General features: G+C 35.9%; 2 protein-coding genes across 2 annotated transcripts; both read left to right on the top strand.

Moving 5' to 3' along the window:
* Positions 1-1,780: 1,780 nt before the first annotated feature.
* LOC103439519 (nuclear transcription factor Y subunit B) lies at positions 1,781-5,260 on the top strand. Its single transcript, XM_070824866.1, has 6 exons — positions 1,781-1,952; positions 2,071-2,328; positions 2,437-2,802; positions 2,940-3,023; positions 3,127-3,165; positions 4,972-5,260. Exons 2-3 carry the CDS (start codon positions 2,087-2,089, stop codon positions 2,579-2,581), a joined length of 387 nt encoding a protein of 128 aa, XP_070680967.1. The 5' UTR covers positions 1,781-1,952; positions 2,071-2,086; the 3' UTR covers positions 2,582-2,802; positions 2,940-3,023; positions 3,127-3,165; positions 4,972-5,260.
* A 7,093-nt stretch (positions 5,261-12,353) lies between these two features.
* On the top strand, positions 12,354-15,417 carry LOC103439521 (probable RNA-binding protein ARP1). Its single transcript, XM_008378077.4, has 6 exons — positions 12,354-12,842; positions 12,941-13,088; positions 13,190-13,334; positions 13,447-13,489; positions 14,055-14,295; positions 15,199-15,417. Exons 1-6 carry the CDS (start codon positions 12,654-12,656, stop codon positions 15,216-15,218), a joined length of 786 nt encoding a protein of 261 aa, XP_008376299.1. The 5' UTR covers positions 12,354-12,653; the 3' UTR covers positions 15,219-15,417.
* The last annotated feature ends 2,534 nt before the right edge of the window (positions 15,418-17,951 follow it).

Genomic DNA, 17,951 nt, shown 5'->3' with positions numbered 1-17,951 from the left:
GGTCTGATATAATTTCTGCAAATATATGTATTTAATACAAAAGAGCTACTACACCCAATCCCAGTATCATATTTTCAACCCACATTATAATCTCACTCACCATGAGAAGTTAAACATTGAAATGTTATTTCCCCACCCTATTCCTAAACTAACTAATGTGATATTTCTCCACCTAATATTATTCTTAAAAAAATTGAAATGTTATTTCCCCACCCCTGCATTCCTAAACTAACGTCTAATATGCTATTTATCCACCTATTATTATTCTTAACAAATTGAAATGTTATTTCCCCAACAACGAAGTTTCCTCCAACGATAATCTACTAGCAAATGAATGACCGTCCAAATGCGATGATGCTGTAATTATACACTCCAATAACTACCTTCAATAACGTATCATCACCATTTGCTAGCTTCTTACCCTTTAATTGGAAAATGGCATCCACACTTTTTCGTTCCAAATTTTCTTTTATCCTCATCCTTTGTCTTTTTTTGTGAATTCGGCTTACAGACTATCTATTCCTTCCACATGCCAATGTAGGTTTATGCTCCAGTTACTTTTCGCCCTCAACTTATTATTCTGATTATTATGTATTTTTTAAGGCCTTTATTAGTTATTTTAAAAATGGACAAACTTATAATTAAAAGTATCATTAAAAAATAGGTGAGAAAATAATACAATAATAGTAATTTAATACAATTACCATCCAACAATGAAAATAATAATTGTATTAAAAATATGTAAATATAATAGTCAAATCTAAGTAGACCTGCAATGAAATTTATCGTGTGATTGCTTACGTAACTCATAATAATTGACCTCACCACAACAACGTTTTACTAAATTTGAATAGGGATGGCAATATTTGCATAGACCAGCTTCACCTAACCTTGAGACCCATTATAAATTACGTACTGCTTTATTTGTTAATAACACATTGTTAGGTGGTCATTCAATAAAAAAAAGGTGGCCATTCAATAAAAAAAATTACCATAAAAAACAATAATATATTATAAGGGTTAAATCGCGTTGTGCCATGTCATATCATAGTTTGTTCAGGCTTTAAAATTAAAGTAAATTGTTACTATGTTCCTTTAACTTTAACTCAATTAGAGCAATTGTCCCTTAACTAAGAATCTATTACCATTGGTCCCTCAACTCTAATTTAACTGGAGAAATTGTCCTTTAACTTTAACTCGATTGTAGTAATGGTCTTTCCAACACTTTGATGAGTTGAGAGATCCTAATTATATAAATGGTTATTCCAACATAACTTATTTTGACAATATTTTGACGAAATTGATGAAAATGACTATAGCTACACATTTTGATAAGTTGAGGGACCAATGGTAATGGATTTTTAGTTGAGCGACCATTGCTCCAATTTGATTAAAGTTGAGGGACTATTACTGCAATTTACTCTTAAAATTAAAATTCAATCGTGTCTTGTTTTATGCTGTTTTAGATTCTCGCTATTCCTTAGAAAAACAACTATAGGTTACATATGAAACATAAAGTACAAATTCACTTCATCCTAATTTTAGAAAAAAAACATAAGAAACCTATAATTCTACAAGGATCCATTCTCTTCATATAACACTAGTTAAACGCGTTCGTAATAATGAGTCATATCAAGCGTATCAGATTATTAACTCTGCATTAGGATTGAATCGCATTTGACATTGTGATATTTTGGACTTAAAAAGTTTTTTATTGGCCCGTAATTTGTAGGACGAAGCCCATAACTCGACCCGTTAACCCTGTAAAAAAAAATCTGAGGAAAAAAAAAAAGCAAGGGAAACCAGAACGAACGGTGTTGATAAATGGTAAGCATAAAGCCAAAAACCTTCTTCCTTCCCCTTCTCCATCGTCAGATCGCTTCCCTCTCCAACGCGCGCCAAATACAAACACTTTCACCTTCCTCTCTCTCTCTCTCTCTACAAATACACAGGTACGAAAAGCTTCCCTCTTTCTGCTCAATAATGGTGGCAGACCTAAACCTAACGGGCCGACCTAGGGCTCCGGTTCCAATTTCCGATTTTGTTATTGAATTGTTTCATGAAATGCAGTGAATCGTTGTGAGTAATGGCGGAGGCACCGACGAGTCCGGCTGGCGGGAGCTACGAGAGCGGCGGGGAGCAGAGTCCTCAGAGAGGAGGAGGAGGAGGAGGCGGCGGCAGCGTCCGGGAGCAGGACAGGTATCTGCCAATCGCCAACATCAGTCGCATCATGAAGAAGGCTCTGCCGACCAACGGCAAGATCGCCAAGGACGCCAAGGACACCGTCCAGGAATGCGTCTCCGAATTCATCAGCTTCGTCACCAGCGAGTAATTTTCACCTCTCTCTCTCTCTCTCTCTCTACTGTTATTTAATTTGCTTTTCAATCGAAATTGTTTTGTTAATTTTGTTGAATTGGGGTTTTTTTGGGTGTTTAGGGCAAGCGATAAGTGCCAGAAGGAGAAGCGGAAGACGATCAACGGCGACGATTTGTTGTGGGCGATGGCCACGTTAGGGTTTGAGGACTATATCGAGCCCCTCAGGATTTACTTGAGTAGGTACAGGGAGGTACAAATTGTTTAACTTTTGCCTTTTTGCACTTTCAGCTCACTTGACATTGTCGTATTTTTAGATGTAAATTTACAGTTTGGTTGTAGCATTTTTTGGGTCTTTTTCTTTCTTTTCATTTGAAATTTATGCAATGTTGTACTTCTTATCTGTTCAATCTAACAATTCCTTTTCATTTTCTTTGTGTCTCCCCCTTGGTTTGATTGGCTGGCATGATTGCATTGTCACAGACTGAGGTAACTAAGCCTTCTTCGGTTGTGTTAAATCTATTTTTATGTTCGATTGAAGTTTGAACTACAGTTGAACTGTTTAGTCTATAACTAATATCTCGTTTCGAGCGTTAGAAATGACTTTATCGGGAAATTTTGAACAGGGTGATGCAAAGGGCTCAGCTAGGGGTGGAGATGGTTCTTTTAAAGGGAATGCTGTTCCAGCAATGCCTGGCCCAAGTTCACAGGTCTGATTTTATAAAGCCGGTTAAAATTGTATTCTGTGTACTTTTGAAACTTTGGATTGTGACCTCACTCAGTTCTCTTTGTGTTGGTGAATATATATGGCAGTTTGTCCATCAGGGAGCATTGAACTATGGCAACCCTCAAGTAACTCTCTCTATCTCTCTTCCTTTTATTTTTCTATTGACAAAACGCGTATATACAATTGTGCGCTCACATACATTTGATTTTTTTCATAAACAACCTAATTAGAATTACCAAGAATGGGAAACTCCGTAATTAACATAAGAACAACTTTATTCAACTATAAGATGTTTAGAATGATAGAATCTTAACCGAAATGTACAATTGACATGTTTTAACATTATTCTTGTTTTGAGCAGATGATATGTGCTTGCTATACATATGTACTAGAGTTGCACTGGTTTTATGGAAATGCATTTGGTCCATGTTGTCTGTTAAAGCCACCAGTAGGGTCTTATGTCAAAGACCATAGAGGATTGTGTGTGTTTTTTTCTATCTAGGTGAAGATATAGCAATTATAGGATACCTGAATTTGAGTAAATTGTGTATAACAAAATTTTATGTATGATTATTCGATAGTGAATGGTACAGAGAAATCTATTCTGAGAAGAAAAAAAAAAGTAGTAACTCTATACCTCCCCTCTCATTCCCATGAACAGTAACAATACTAACGAAAAACTCTGCACTTCTGCGGTACTCAAGACTATCCATTACTTATGCTATGATATGCAGATAAACAAATTTTTTTTTTTTGGTAACTCTATACCTTACAAATGGGGTAGCCTCAAGGTTTTACATGTTATCTCATGTTTAAATTCAGGGAACTACCCCAAATATTTATGTTTGCCACCAAGGACTACAGTACCAACCACTTCCATTTTACTGGAGTATAGTTTCTTAGGTACCTTCGCCCATGAGCGGTAGGTCTTGGGTTCGAGACTTGGGAGCAGCCTCTCCATAAATGGGGGTAAGGTTAGCCGACATTCACCTCTCCCAGACCCTGCGTAAAGTGGGAGCCTTGTGCACTGGGTACGACCTTTTTTTTTTTTTTTTTTTTTAACTCTATACCTTACAAATCTTAAATTTTTTGTATGCTTGGTGAAGAACTTGCCCCTCGCAAAATCAACTGCCTTTTATTCTTTGATGCCCGTGAAGCTTTTTGATAGGATTCACGTCCTCCAATGAAACTTTCAGAAATTATAGCCTTGCCTTTACCATCTATTTGCTGGTTTGGTAGATTTCAACATGTCACCATAAATCTGAAGGCAGTTCGATGAAGTCTGTTTGAAGTTTGGAAAAATATAGCCTGGGTTTATACTTTGTACCAAGTATAGGGTTTACATTTCTCTTGGGGAATCTAATAAGATGCAGCATTTTAGTCATGTCGAGAAAACTTGCCTGACACATTAATGGACTGTTTAGAATAGTCTTTTAAAAGAAATATTTTGTCACTTATATACTTTTGTTTTTCATACTGGTAACTTCTAAATCGTTTTATTTAAGTAGGGAACTAAGATGCACTTAATAGAGTAAAATTTTAACACCATCACTGAAAGTAAAGATGTTTCATAAGAACCTATTCACTGGTGATGGGTCTTTATGTTTCTTAAGAACCGGTTTGCGGGTGAAGGTGTCTAGACTCTAGTGTACCCTTTAATATCAAGTGTTACTCAAACTGTTCGGGGTGGCACTTTTTTATGTGTTTCCCTTGTTAGAATGTGCACATGCTTTTATTGCATCGCATTAGTGTCTGTTTTAAGAAAAGGATCTCTCATATTATAATATCTTGCATTTGGTCAAAACATGCTATGACACTGAATTTGTTACATATTTTGGAAAGGATATGATTTCTTATTGGTTTATTTGGCTCTTTTAGTTCAGTGAATGAATCCATATGCCTTATATATCTTTTTTTCTGCTCAATTGTAGGAGGATTATTATGTGCCCTTGAATAATATGGGAAATGGAAATTGACGCTTTTGCGAGTGAACATGGCTTGTGGTCAATGTGCAATTGATCTTGATGATGGGTTCCATGATACCTTGCAATCCCGGCACAGCATCTCGTTGTTCATTCCACGCGAAGCAATGAGTAGAAGTTTTTAATTTTGTCACATATCATTTTTAAGAACTCGAAGGTGGTAAAGTTGTTAAGTTTTAATACTGATAGTATGATGTATTTGAATCTGAGTTGAATGACAAAGTATGCTTCTGCGGTCTCTGTTTTGGTTGGTTGGAGTAGGGTTTGATTTGTATTCCGCAGATGCTCTCGTTTTCTGGGTTTTTGTAAATTTTTCTTTGGATCTGTGTCTAGTTTAGTCGCCTGACCGTGTGAAGAAAAAAAGTTGAATTATAAGGAGATTTTCACATAAAAAGTTTGGTTATCCTCTTCTGCTGTCTAGCTCTAGCTAGTAATTGCCCTTCCAAGTTTGGAAAAAAGTAATTGTCCTTGAAGTATTAGTTTTACTTCGTGCACATAAATTTTTCTATTTGTATACATATCAAACTGTGATTTATAGAATAGGAGTCGAGTATTAAACTAATAAAACTTTTACATTTGTTATTGTGTTTTTGTGACTTGGAAGTCTTGGAACCCTAGAGTTCGTGAGACGCGGTCGGACCTAAACCTAGTTAGTTAAGTACATTGCCACGACGTTTAACTTATGACTTCTTGTCAGGAACTCCAGTTACCTGAAACAGTGCGAAGTGTTGAGAGTAGAGGGTATAGTTGTACCAGAGGATCCTAGGGATTTTCAAATCTTGTTCGTTCATTGTATATCGCGCGATTGGTTTTCATCAGATACTATTCATATTTAATTTAAAATAAAAATATTTAACATGATTTATGACTGCACGATATGATGAATGGACACGACTTGAGGACTTTGGATCCTCATTCATAGTTGTACTTGTGTATAGCTCCACCAGGCATCAGCCAAACAGGAAAGAAACATTGATGGATGAGTAGGACATGCAGAACATCGCCAGTGACTCACACACAAAAACAACCACCAACCTCCTATCCTCATCATGTCCTTGTCCAAGTACTCTTTTATTATTCACAGGCGCACGTGACAGCACGTGATCATTGTCACCAATATTAATGTTTGGATTTTTGAAAGAGCAGGCATCACGTTACACGCACGAGAGAGAGAGAGATAGAGAGAGAGAGAGAGAGAGAGAGAGACAGAGAGGAGTAATGGACATTGGGCGTGAAATTTGTTTAGGAGAGAAGGCAAACCCTATTCCTTCCCCACGACGTGACCATCATTTCTTGCCTTGCCAACTCAACCCCCTTCCTTACCCCTTCCCTCAATCTATCACCTCCACCATCAAACAGGTTTTAGAGCAACATATTGGATCACAACTCAATCGTAAATTGTCTTATTGAACAGTCTGATATATTATGTTTGTAAGTTTTGATTACTAGTCATTTTCAAGTAAAATGAACTCTAATTGTGCAGGTTTAATGCTACCCAACACTACCCCTCCCTCCCCCCGGGGCTCCCTCCTCTTTTTCGGTTTTTATTTTTCTCGAAATTTAGACAAACCAACTCAAGTTTTCAACTTACACTCTTTTGTTATCTTAGTTTTGTCAATTGCCATCATTCATAATTTAACAATGTAACATGACCTAAACAGTATAATCCTGTTATATATATGACAGGAGAATGTTCCCCATGATTTGCATCGTGTTATAAACTTATAAGGATTTGAGCTCGATCAAGTAAAAACCTACACAAAGGACCTTCAAAACTTTGTGGACCCTCTTCAATCATATGGGTTAGTGCGGCAAACTTTTGGATTGCTCATGCCAAACTCATCTTCAAATACATGCTTAATTTGCATACCAGAAAGTAAAAAGAAAAGTGGGCGTGAATTTAATGCGAGTGTTTTATCTGTTAAATTTAATTTATTATTTAAATTTTATATATTTAATTTCAACCGTTGATTTTATGTACTAAGAATGTGCGATGGTAATGATTCTAATTTCCATTGAGCTGTTATCACCTCACCATAATAAAAATATATAAATAAAAATAGAAGATTCCATATAAACACCATACATCATGTGAGGGTATAGAATCATAGTGACAGAGAAGCATGTGTGTCACTTAGGCCAACTCAGAACATGAGAAGGTCCAGCTCACACCAGTAGCACCCCTTTGTGATGCCTCCTTTTATTCTTTTTTAATTTCTTCCCTCAAATCTCACTTTTTTACTCACTATACCCACCATCCCAAGAGAGATTTTCAGTGTACTCAAAATACAACAAAAACGTCATATGTCATTACATAATGGAGAAACACTTGAAAAAAAAAGTAACTTCCTTTACTTATATAATAACACATAATGTACCATTCATATTCTGACATATTAAAAAATCTGAAAAATAATCTCCTCTGATTTAGTGGATTAGAAAGAAGGGATCCAGAAATATCCCTTTCGAAAAAACCTCACCACCCCACCCCAACCCCAAATCCCAGGCCCCCAAAAAACTCCTCTGTTGGTTAATGGTCAAAGAACCCCATGTATTTGTGAATTGACGAAACAATCCCTGTTGGTGTACAGCTGGCCACGTTATAATCCACAGAGAAAGAGAGAAAGGGTCGGGGGGTTTTGAGAGATTTAGCTGGCAAACCTCCTCATGTTGGACCAAAAGTGGTATGCCAAGAGAGATGACAGAGCCACCCAGCACCCCCCATGCTCTTTATATTCCCATGTCTCCAATCCGCGCTGTGTTGTGTGTGTGTGTGTTTAGGATTATGTATCGCTTGGTACATGAATTTTGTTCTACTCACATTTGTATATAGCCGACACATTTTCAAGGCACTAACAACTCGATACACTAGAGATGACTTCATCCATTTGTCGATGTATACAAGATGTATATGGTCATTTGTACCGTATGTATTAACCATATTTAGAACCGATCAATAGATAATGAAAGTCTTATGATTTGGTTTCAAGAGAGTTTAGTTGTTCATCCAATCTTAACTTGTAAAGGTAACAAGGACTTTGATGAGTACTTTTGTTTTTTCTTTTGCTCAATCCTTCAAGTTTTCTCGTTTCACATCTCGCACAACCCTGAATTCATTCACGTTAATTTGTAAAGATGTGTTTTGACAAGACATGTATTTAGCTAGTTGGTTAGGTCAATGCGTCATTTCTTACACTTGAATTCGAATATCACTCTTTATAAATTAAAGCCGTTTAGAACATCAACCTTTTAAAACTACAACTTAAGATCCAATTCTCTCTAGTTATTGGGGCCTTGAGAGAGAGAAGCAGCTGTAATAAAATGAAAGTTAAGTTGAGCTCCTTTTTTTTTCTGTTTTTTTTTAGGTAAATAAGTTAAGCTCTTGTTTCGCCGGATGAAGTGCTTCGTATGAAAGAAGGGGAAGACCTCCTTCATTAACGCCACTGATTTCCCTTTGAAATTGTCTTTGTTTTGGGATGGAATCTTTGAAGCCATGTTTGATCGCAGAAACAGCAAACGATGTTTTGGGAAAAGACGTGTGTCCTATCATCTTTCATAAACTAATGCCCCCCATGTCAATCTTCTAGTTCTGTAATTATAATTATAAAATAATTAAACAGTTTAATACACTTAATCTGCGTGTTTCTGTGATAAAAAAATTATAAGACTTCTTAGCCAAAATTATTCATGATATTGACAAAACTTTTCATTTTAGTCATTGAGATTTGAAATTGATAGAAGTGATCTCTAAAGTTGTTTACCATCAATTGTTTTGATTTTTCCATGAAAAATCTCCATTAAATAGAGATAAAAATAACAAAAAAACCATCCATTATTGTCAAATCATTTTAGCTCATTGTTTAATAAATTTATGGTATTTTTATCATTTTGGTCGTTGTTTAATATAAGTTTTCACGGAATGACCAAAGTGATTGATGATAGACAAACTCATGGATTACTTCTGTCGACTTCAAATCTCAATAACCAAATGAGGAGTTATGTCAATTTCAAAAATTATTTTGACTAAAAAGTCTTTAATATATATATATATATATATATATATATGTACGTATGTATGGATTATGCATTTCATGCTTGGATCGTTCTTTGTTTACAATGTTGTCGACACATTCATGATGACATTTCTACAACTTATTCTTTAAGGCAAGCGTCAATTAGATTGCCAAACGGTACTTGTAACACATTTTTTTCCTCAGTTATATGCAAAGGTCTTGCAGTTTTTGAAGAAAATTCAGAAAACCATCACAACATGTCACTCGCGCTTCTTTCTTGAGTTGCATGATGAGAATGCCTGCATTTGATTGACTATGAGTTTAACTGGGACGAAAGAAACCATAACAGATTGTTTGATTATGATAATTCTCACACTAAATTAAATTAGCATGACACAGATTTTTATCGCAAGCATTTGCAATAGAACCATAGATAGTTAAGCGATCGAGATAAAAAATTTAAGATCTTTTGGTTTTGTAAGAGACGTCTTACATCATGTAATTATCTAGAATTCGGACCTAAAGAGAGTAAGTCTAGTGGAAAGGGCAAAGACTTGAGGCAAGGGGTTTTATTTGACCTCACAAATTTATAAAATATAGCCCTCTCGAAGAGTCCTAAACTATTTGAGGGCGTTTGTTGCGCCAGACTATCTCGAACTAGACTAGCTTCAAGGACTAAGCTGGATTGGCTTAGACTAGACTAAACTGGACTAACTTAGTGAAGCGTTTGGTGCAGTGTTGGACTAAGAAACTGGATAATAACAAATTCTAATATTATATTATTTAATATATAAATTATTAATATTTTATTATGATCTAGGTGACTGGAGATGACGAGAAGTCTATCGGGAGTGGTTGTTGAGCATGACGAGGACGAGAGAGGATAGTCTTAGCTAGTCCCATGGTTATTGGGGGGTCTCACTAAGACCTCTTAGTGAAGGGTTTTGTCCATGCTAGTCCCCTTTAATCTCATCAATGTTAGTCCCAGCATGGAACAAACACAGTATTAGACTAACAGCTAGTCAAGTCCAGTCCGGTCCCACTTAGTGAGGGCAAACAAACGCCCCTTTTAGTCTAAACTAGATATATCCAATTAGAAATTGAATTTGGTAATATCTTTGTTCACCACTCTCAAGTGATAGTGAGCACAACTCTATTTATCATTGTTAAATAAGTTTAAATTTCGAGATTTAGATAATGAATAAACACAAATCTCAAAATTTATTCTTATGCAACGATTATAAATAAAATGATATACATCATCTAGTCACGTATAGAATTCAGAGTGGGATCCACAGGAAACTCCTTGCCACACTGTGGAGTGGTGGGTCCACGTGATCAATCAGTTTATCTACTTGAAGCTGATGCACATCAGACGGTTTCTGTCTCTGACCGTATCGTTGCTTACAAAAGTTTTCGCTGCATCATCTAGTCACGTATATACGTGCATGCAGACACACACCAACCAATTTCACTCCAAAACGACAATATTGCCTTTCGTTGGGTCACTCCCCAAATTATACATTTTCTTTTGTTTAAATTTTCTTAATTTTTTTTAAGCAAACAAATTGCTTAAAATTTTAATGCAAGTATATATGTATAACAACAATTCTTAGTATGATCAGAGAGGGAAGAGATGACTGTATGGAGATAAAAATTATGTGTACATAACTCTTATTTCATATCATATGCAATCTTACATGCTATTTGGTCGTATATAATTTAATTTGTAATAATAATTTGTTTATTAGGCGAACCGTGAGAGATAAATCTTATACAATGTTTTGTACATAAACATTCATGTGAATAGTGTTGTATATACTCGTCGCATATAACCTATTTCTCTCTTTTCATATGCAAAATATTTAAATTCTCACTTCACATGTAATGTACGTAGAGTCATTTTGTATTAATGTGTATATCAAGAATTGCAAAATTTATAATTTATTGATATTCTTCTCCACTTATAAGTAAATCTATAATAAGTCTTATGCTCAAACAAAACTTACTAAAATGTTTGGCTCTATACGTTGCTCTGGTTTTTGTCATTCAAATCCACATCTTTTATTTAGAAAATTAAAGGTAACCTTATGTATTCATTTTGAAAAATAATTATAATTTACAAATAAAAGACAAATTAAGTATGGAAATGTCATCTATAGGCTTTTTGAACCCAATGCATTCTCAAACAAATCCCTCACATTGAAATCTTAATCTAATTTTTTATATGACCTTTTTCATATAATGTTTTCTCGACAACAAAATGTTATACGATGATCCAAACCCGAAAGATATAGTTTGCATGCGGGTGTGGGCGATTATGAGCAAAAACACAGAAAAATATAATGTCGTATATGTATCCAGCACATGAAGGTGTTTTGGAGCGACCGGCATTATCGTATCCGTCGACTGCCGTTTCATTCTACCACTGCACGTCATGTACGTTAGTTTTCGTTAAAAATACGTGGGACCCACAGTACAACGTACGCCTTTTAGCTGTCTCTTTGATACTTGGTTCTTGTCAACTAGGGGCATGGGGTCACGCGCAGGTAATTGGTAAATATTAATATTTTACCACATATTTTTTAGAAAATAAGGAAATTAATATTCAAGCAGTAAAAATACCTATGATCTGTACTCAAATTCTACCCCCCTTTTCAATCACTTGGTTCATGAATCATGCACTACTGATTTTGAATCACACAATTAGAGATTTTTCATACCAAAAAAACATGGTAAGTGCCAATTAGTCAAAGTACAGCTTTGGTCACTACAAAGTTACCCAAATGGTCATCCAATTCATGACACACTATAGGGGTAATCTTAACCTACATTATAAGTATAAGCAAGCGATACTGAAGGAGCGGGAGTTGTAAATGTGATCTCGAGTGTTTTTGTGCCCAAGTTACTAAAAGAATGAAACAGAGCGCTAGTTGTACTAGTTTATGCACGTTAAACGCATAACTTATCACATGAGAAAAGAAACATACAAAACCGATGAATACAAGTTGTGTACAACTTGGTATTATGCTCAAGATCGTGAGTGCCAGTTGTAATAATTATACACGACAATTGTAATTAGTTCTTTTCACGTGCACCTCGTCACGTGAAAAGAGAGACATACATAACTAATGCATAGAAAATCTTTAAATATTCTCAAACACGCGTAATGCTTTAGTATACTTAATTAGAAGCTCGAAGTATCTGAATTTACATCTCGTTTCATACTCGGTTACTTCGACCTAAACGGAAGAGAACCACATCAAATTCCCCACCAACACACATCCAAATAGAGAAATGGGTTTATGAGCCATGAGTGTGTGCTCAGTCAGGCCTCAACAAATCCTATCTGTCTATTTGCCTCTCTGTTTTTCTCCAAATATTTTATTACCTCCACCCCACTCCCTTACAGTGCTTCCACCCCTCCCCCCTTATATACCCTCCCTCCTCCTTTCTCTCCCCCCCAAAACCTCACCACCTCTCTCTCTCTCTCTCTCTCTCTCTCTCTCTAGCTTAAGTTTTTCTTCATAAACACAAACATATTAGTGCCAAATTACAAGAAAGGGTAGTTGGAGGATATTACTTGCATTACGGTGGTGGTTTTTTCCGGGCGCAAGAATGACAATGAGCAACAACGTTACTCATGGGCAGTTTGGTGACACCACACTGACCAAAGTCTTTGTCGGAGGGTTGGCGTGGGAGACTCCCAAAGAGGCCTTGAGAGAGCACTTCGACAAGTACGGCGAGATCTTGGAGGCCGTCATCATCTCCGACAAACTCACCGGCCGATCCAAGGGTTACGGTTTCGTAAGTCCTTTTCATTTTTTTTTTTTTCCTTTTTTGTAATAATATTGCGGTGGTGCTTGGTGGTTTTTAATGGTGCTTTGCGGTAATGTAACGTGTAGGTCACCTTCAAGGAGCCGGAGGAGGCTAAGAAGGCTTGTGAGGACGCCACTCCGGTCATCAACGGCCGCCGTGCCAACTGCAACCTCGCTTCCCTCGGGGCTCGCCGCCCTAGGTCCGCTTCAAACACCACCCCTCCTCCTCAACGAGGTATGCATCAGTCTATCAATCCACAATATCTGATACATTATCGATATTCACTAGGATATGAGATTTTCATCTGACATTGCATCCAAATGATTATACTGAAGGATCCAACGGTGGCGGAGCGAGGTCCATGTCACCTGCTCCCGCACCTGCACCTGCAAATCACGTGCAGTGGTACTACCCAGCACCAACAGGGACTCCAGCTACACCATTCTACCACCAGCATCACCAGGCTGTTCCATTTTATGGGTATATACCTATATATTTCCATGCCATTAATTTCCCATCTTATTTTTTGGTAGGTCTAAGAAATAATCATAAATAATTAATGTAATTAAAATGATTTATTCTCTCTTTTCAGCTACTCCCCCACATACATTGCTGCTGATATGAGTTACAATCATGTAAGTAATGCGTTTTTCAACTTCAATTTTCGTATTTTGTATCAATCTGTTATATACTTATGTCTAAAACTACGTTTCAGAAAATGAAATGTTTTAAGAGTAATGTTATTCATACCATATTTTTATACCACATTTCTATACCATCTTAGGTGGCATATGATATGGACATCCACATCATTTGAAAAATTTGCAAAACCCAAGAAAATGAAGGAGAAAGACTTCTCTCGTATACCACAATCATCATTTATTTAACTAGTTTTTTCTTAATTATTAGTTTATTAAATAATGAACTAAATTTAAAAATATGATTAATTTAAATGATATGGCTATTTACATCAAATGCCATCTAATGTGGTACAAAAACATGGTATAAATATCTTTACTCATGTTTTAAATCACTCTAATTTATGAAGATAGTCAAACTTGAATGTAAATATTGAACAGACTGTTATGATTAACTGATCTAATTTACATTTATATTTTGTGACTTCAATTTAAATTGATTTATTTTGCGGGACAATGTGATTTGATACTTGTTCTTCCTATGACAATGGTGAATTTACAGAAGGTGGGCTACACAGGTGGAGCTTACATGAACGGGCATTACTCTGCTCCTCAAGTGTACCCAGCACAGCCAATGGTCGGACACAACACTCTGATGCCAATGTACCCTCTCTACTACCACCATCACCATCAATCACATACAATGGGCTTACCTGCTCACATCTACTCGCCGACCATGGCCGGACACGTGGCCGCCGTCCCGACCATCATGTCCAAACCAGCATCGATTGCTCCTAACACAGGTTGAGAGATTGTAGATGCACTGATTTTATGCTGTTCTTGCTCACATGCTAACATGTTCCAACCTGGTCAATGTCAAAAAATGGGAACGTGGAAACAAATAATTGCATCATTAAGTCACGTGCGGCTGTGATTTTTCTGGGCCAATTGCCAACTCTCATTTTGCAAAACTCACGTGGCTTGAACATTGTTATTGGACTTTGTTCATATAAAAATTAAGATAAATGATAAAGAGATTATCTTTTTGTGCCAGTATATAGATATTATGCAAAAAAATATGAGGTGGAAGTTCATAGAGAGTCTCATTTTTTAGAGAATCTCCTTAACATTTCTCAATAATTACATCAAAAAAGTTTATCTGTTATTTAAGATTTAATGTTTTAGATACTTCAATATAGTAAAGTAATTTTTTTTCTCTTCATGCATCTTTTACCCAATTTAGTATACAGAAACAAAATAAAAGTATGAAAGTCACTAGTTGGTTTAGCATATATGATAAAACTCTAAGCATAATAAATCGGTTTTGGCTATAATATTATTAATTCACGTGTTATATTATGAGACGACAAAATGATGAGCTTATAGTACAACTTCAATAAGTAGATATACATTATAACATGAGAATATTGACAATGTTATATTATGAGACGACAAAATGATGAGCTTATAGTACAACTTCAATAAGTAGATATACATTATAACATGAGAATATTGACAATGTTACAGTAAAACCACATGAACTGATCGTTTTTGTTGTTTGTTTTCTTTCCAAGTTGGCATTTTTTTTCTTCATTAAATCCAAGTAGATATTGTAGATTCCTTCATTGTAGTAGGTTATGGCAATTAGTTAATTAATTATTTGTTTATTTTTCTGAATAGATATAAACTGATTGCTAGAGAAACAGTGTGCTTGGCTGTGGAATAGGTGCAGGTACAGTTGGCAGAGAAGAGGATGAACGTGGTGGCAAATAACAAAGGGGGAACCGAACGTGGTGGCTGCACAGAGCAACATTATTATCTCTGATCTGTTGTAGCTCTTTCTTTCCAATTAATTTATTTTTATATTTTAATTTTAATTAATTCCATAATTATTCTTAATTAATTTAATTAGGTGTTTCTGATAAGATTATTTCATTCTCTCTCTCTCTCTCTCTCTCTCTCTCTCTCTCTCTCTAACATATCCATCTCAGCTTGAGCTGTGAACCATTCAACAAAAGCAATGTAACAGAGAAGTCATTGTATGCATCTTCTCTCGATTGCTTTTCATGGCTTCATTCAACTTTTTTCTGCACAAAACGCCTTTCTTTTCCACTTGAATCTTGTGTCTACAGGCTAAATATTTCCTTGTGTCTACAACGCTACTCGCGTTATCATTGTTGTAGAAACAAGATATTATGTTCTCACAATTGGAGGAATGCTAGAGAGATCACTTATTTATATCATATTAGTGCATCATCACATGTGAAAAGTGATGCATATAATTGACATTCAATGATATAAATTCAATCATTGACGTGAAATGTGCACATCACTTGACACATCAGATGATACACAAATATGATATTTCTAACAATTTCCGTCTATTATATTGACCTTTGTATTTCAAGTCTTGTGTTCGATTCTCCACTCCCTCAACAACCATTGAATAAAAAAGGAGAAAGAGAAGTAATTTGCTGTCAAATGACTTTATCGATCACAATACACTTGTTTCTATGCACTTAAGTTTGAATCCATCTTTCTGTAATTCAGATTAAGATAGAATGTCGCTTGAAAATCAGCTAATTGGGTGAACAATTTGGGCTTCTATAAAACACCTAGCCCAAGGTACATGTAAGAAGGATGAGCGGGCCCAATCGTTAAATCCCACAGGCCGAACTGGGACATATAAGTTATGTCTGCATGGTTGGAGTAAGTGCTGGTTGCGATGCGGGGATGAGGTTATGCCTGCATCAGCCACCACTAAAAATTAGTCAAATATTCCTTTTGATGTGATTCGAGTGGCGAAATATGATTGCGATGTATCTTTCGGTTTTGAAGTTTTTGTGTTGAGATTCGAATCAATCACTCGGTTGTTTTCTCTTTCCAAACTACTTTAGTGGCTAATAGCAAAATGTTTGTTGCAGCAGAGACGCCCAGCCTTTAGAAGATGGAGATTAGGGTAGCTGTTATGTTTATTTGTTTTGTGATATACGCTGGTCCAATCACAGCCCTTGTCTTTTTTAAAAGCAATGAATTTTTTTTTTTTTTTTTTTTGTGAAGAAAAAAGTTGGATGGAGTAAGCATGTTCTTTTGAGAAGAAAAATAAGTATGGCATATGGATTGGCTTTGATGATGTTATCATTCTTTGTACATGTATAAATTTATACTCTTACCACGTATTTGTATCATCATTGTATCAGCTCTCCAATAGAGAAGAGATGCGTTGACGAGCCCTACATTGATTAGAGAAATTATACAAATGATAATACAAATAGAAGGTAAGTGTAACACTACTCTTTTGTATAATAAGAGACACCTATATTTTTGTCAAGGTCACTACTAGTCAGCTGTGACCAATTGAGGATAGCCTAACAGTGTTATTCAACTTATTTATCTTTTTGTAATTCTTTTTAAGCCGATTTCACTTTGGGTGAGGAACTTCAAAATTGAAGAAATCGATTACAAAATGTTAGATAAAAAAAGGTTATAATCTAGAGAAATTCAAATTACTACTTAGAATAAGTCATTTAAAATTAGTTCTTATAAAACGTTTTAAACTTGTAGTTAGAAGTGAGTGTGGCGAACCGGACCAGTATGATCCGATTGTCGATAAAAGGAGTCAAATGCTTCCAATATTGATTCTTGCCTTGTTTGGCGCACCGTATAGGACATTGAATATGATTATTTTATACGAATGCGATGTTTGGGGCATTTTCGTATTAAATAGCCATCGAATAAATAAGCGGGCCTATCTTTATTAGTACGCTCCACGGCGTACTAATAATCCACTTCAAAAGCCACGTATAATTTAGTCGGGCTCAAAATATACTGAACACCAATCCAAAACCAAGCCTCGCATCATCATCATCATCCTCCTCTTTGTGCTGCCCGTTGGCTCGTCGTCTTCTACACAGGCACCAACCCATCATCACCATTCGAACGCATCCCATGAAATCGGTATCAGAGCATCTATTTCTCCACTTGCTCATTGATCGATTACGTGATTCCAATTTTTTATATGTTGATCTGAGTTCTCCCATTTTCTCCTTTCGATTTCATCCCCAACAACTCCGGCGAGCTCTCCACCTCTAGCGTGAGAGCAGTCCCATAGTCACCGAGAGGGTCTCATCTAACAGACCCCTCCTCGTCCATTCGCCGACCCTTCCTTCCTATCGATCCATCGACCCATTCCTTTCCTGTCCACCCGCCCCTTCCTCTATTCTTTTCCTCCTATCGACCCTTTGCTTTTCCAATTCTTTTTCAATTTTATGTATTTATTTAGTAAAATTTATGGTTTTTTGAAAATTATATTTGGTTCCTTTTTCTTTTCTTTTTTTTTTTTCCATTTTAACATCAATTATTCTGTGAAATTTTTTTAGAAATTATTGTAGTCCGACGTATTATCTAATACATAAAGTAATCCAACACAACACCAAAAGCCCGATTAATTTAGTTACTA

The sequence above is a fragment of the Malus domestica genome, chromosome 07 (assembly GCF_042453785.1).
Source record: "Malus domestica chromosome 07, GDT2T_hap1".
Classification (NCBI taxonomy): Eukaryota; Viridiplantae; Streptophyta; class Magnoliopsida; order Rosales; family Rosaceae; genus Malus; species Malus domestica.
This window is presented reverse-complemented; position numbering and strand designations above follow the sequence as displayed.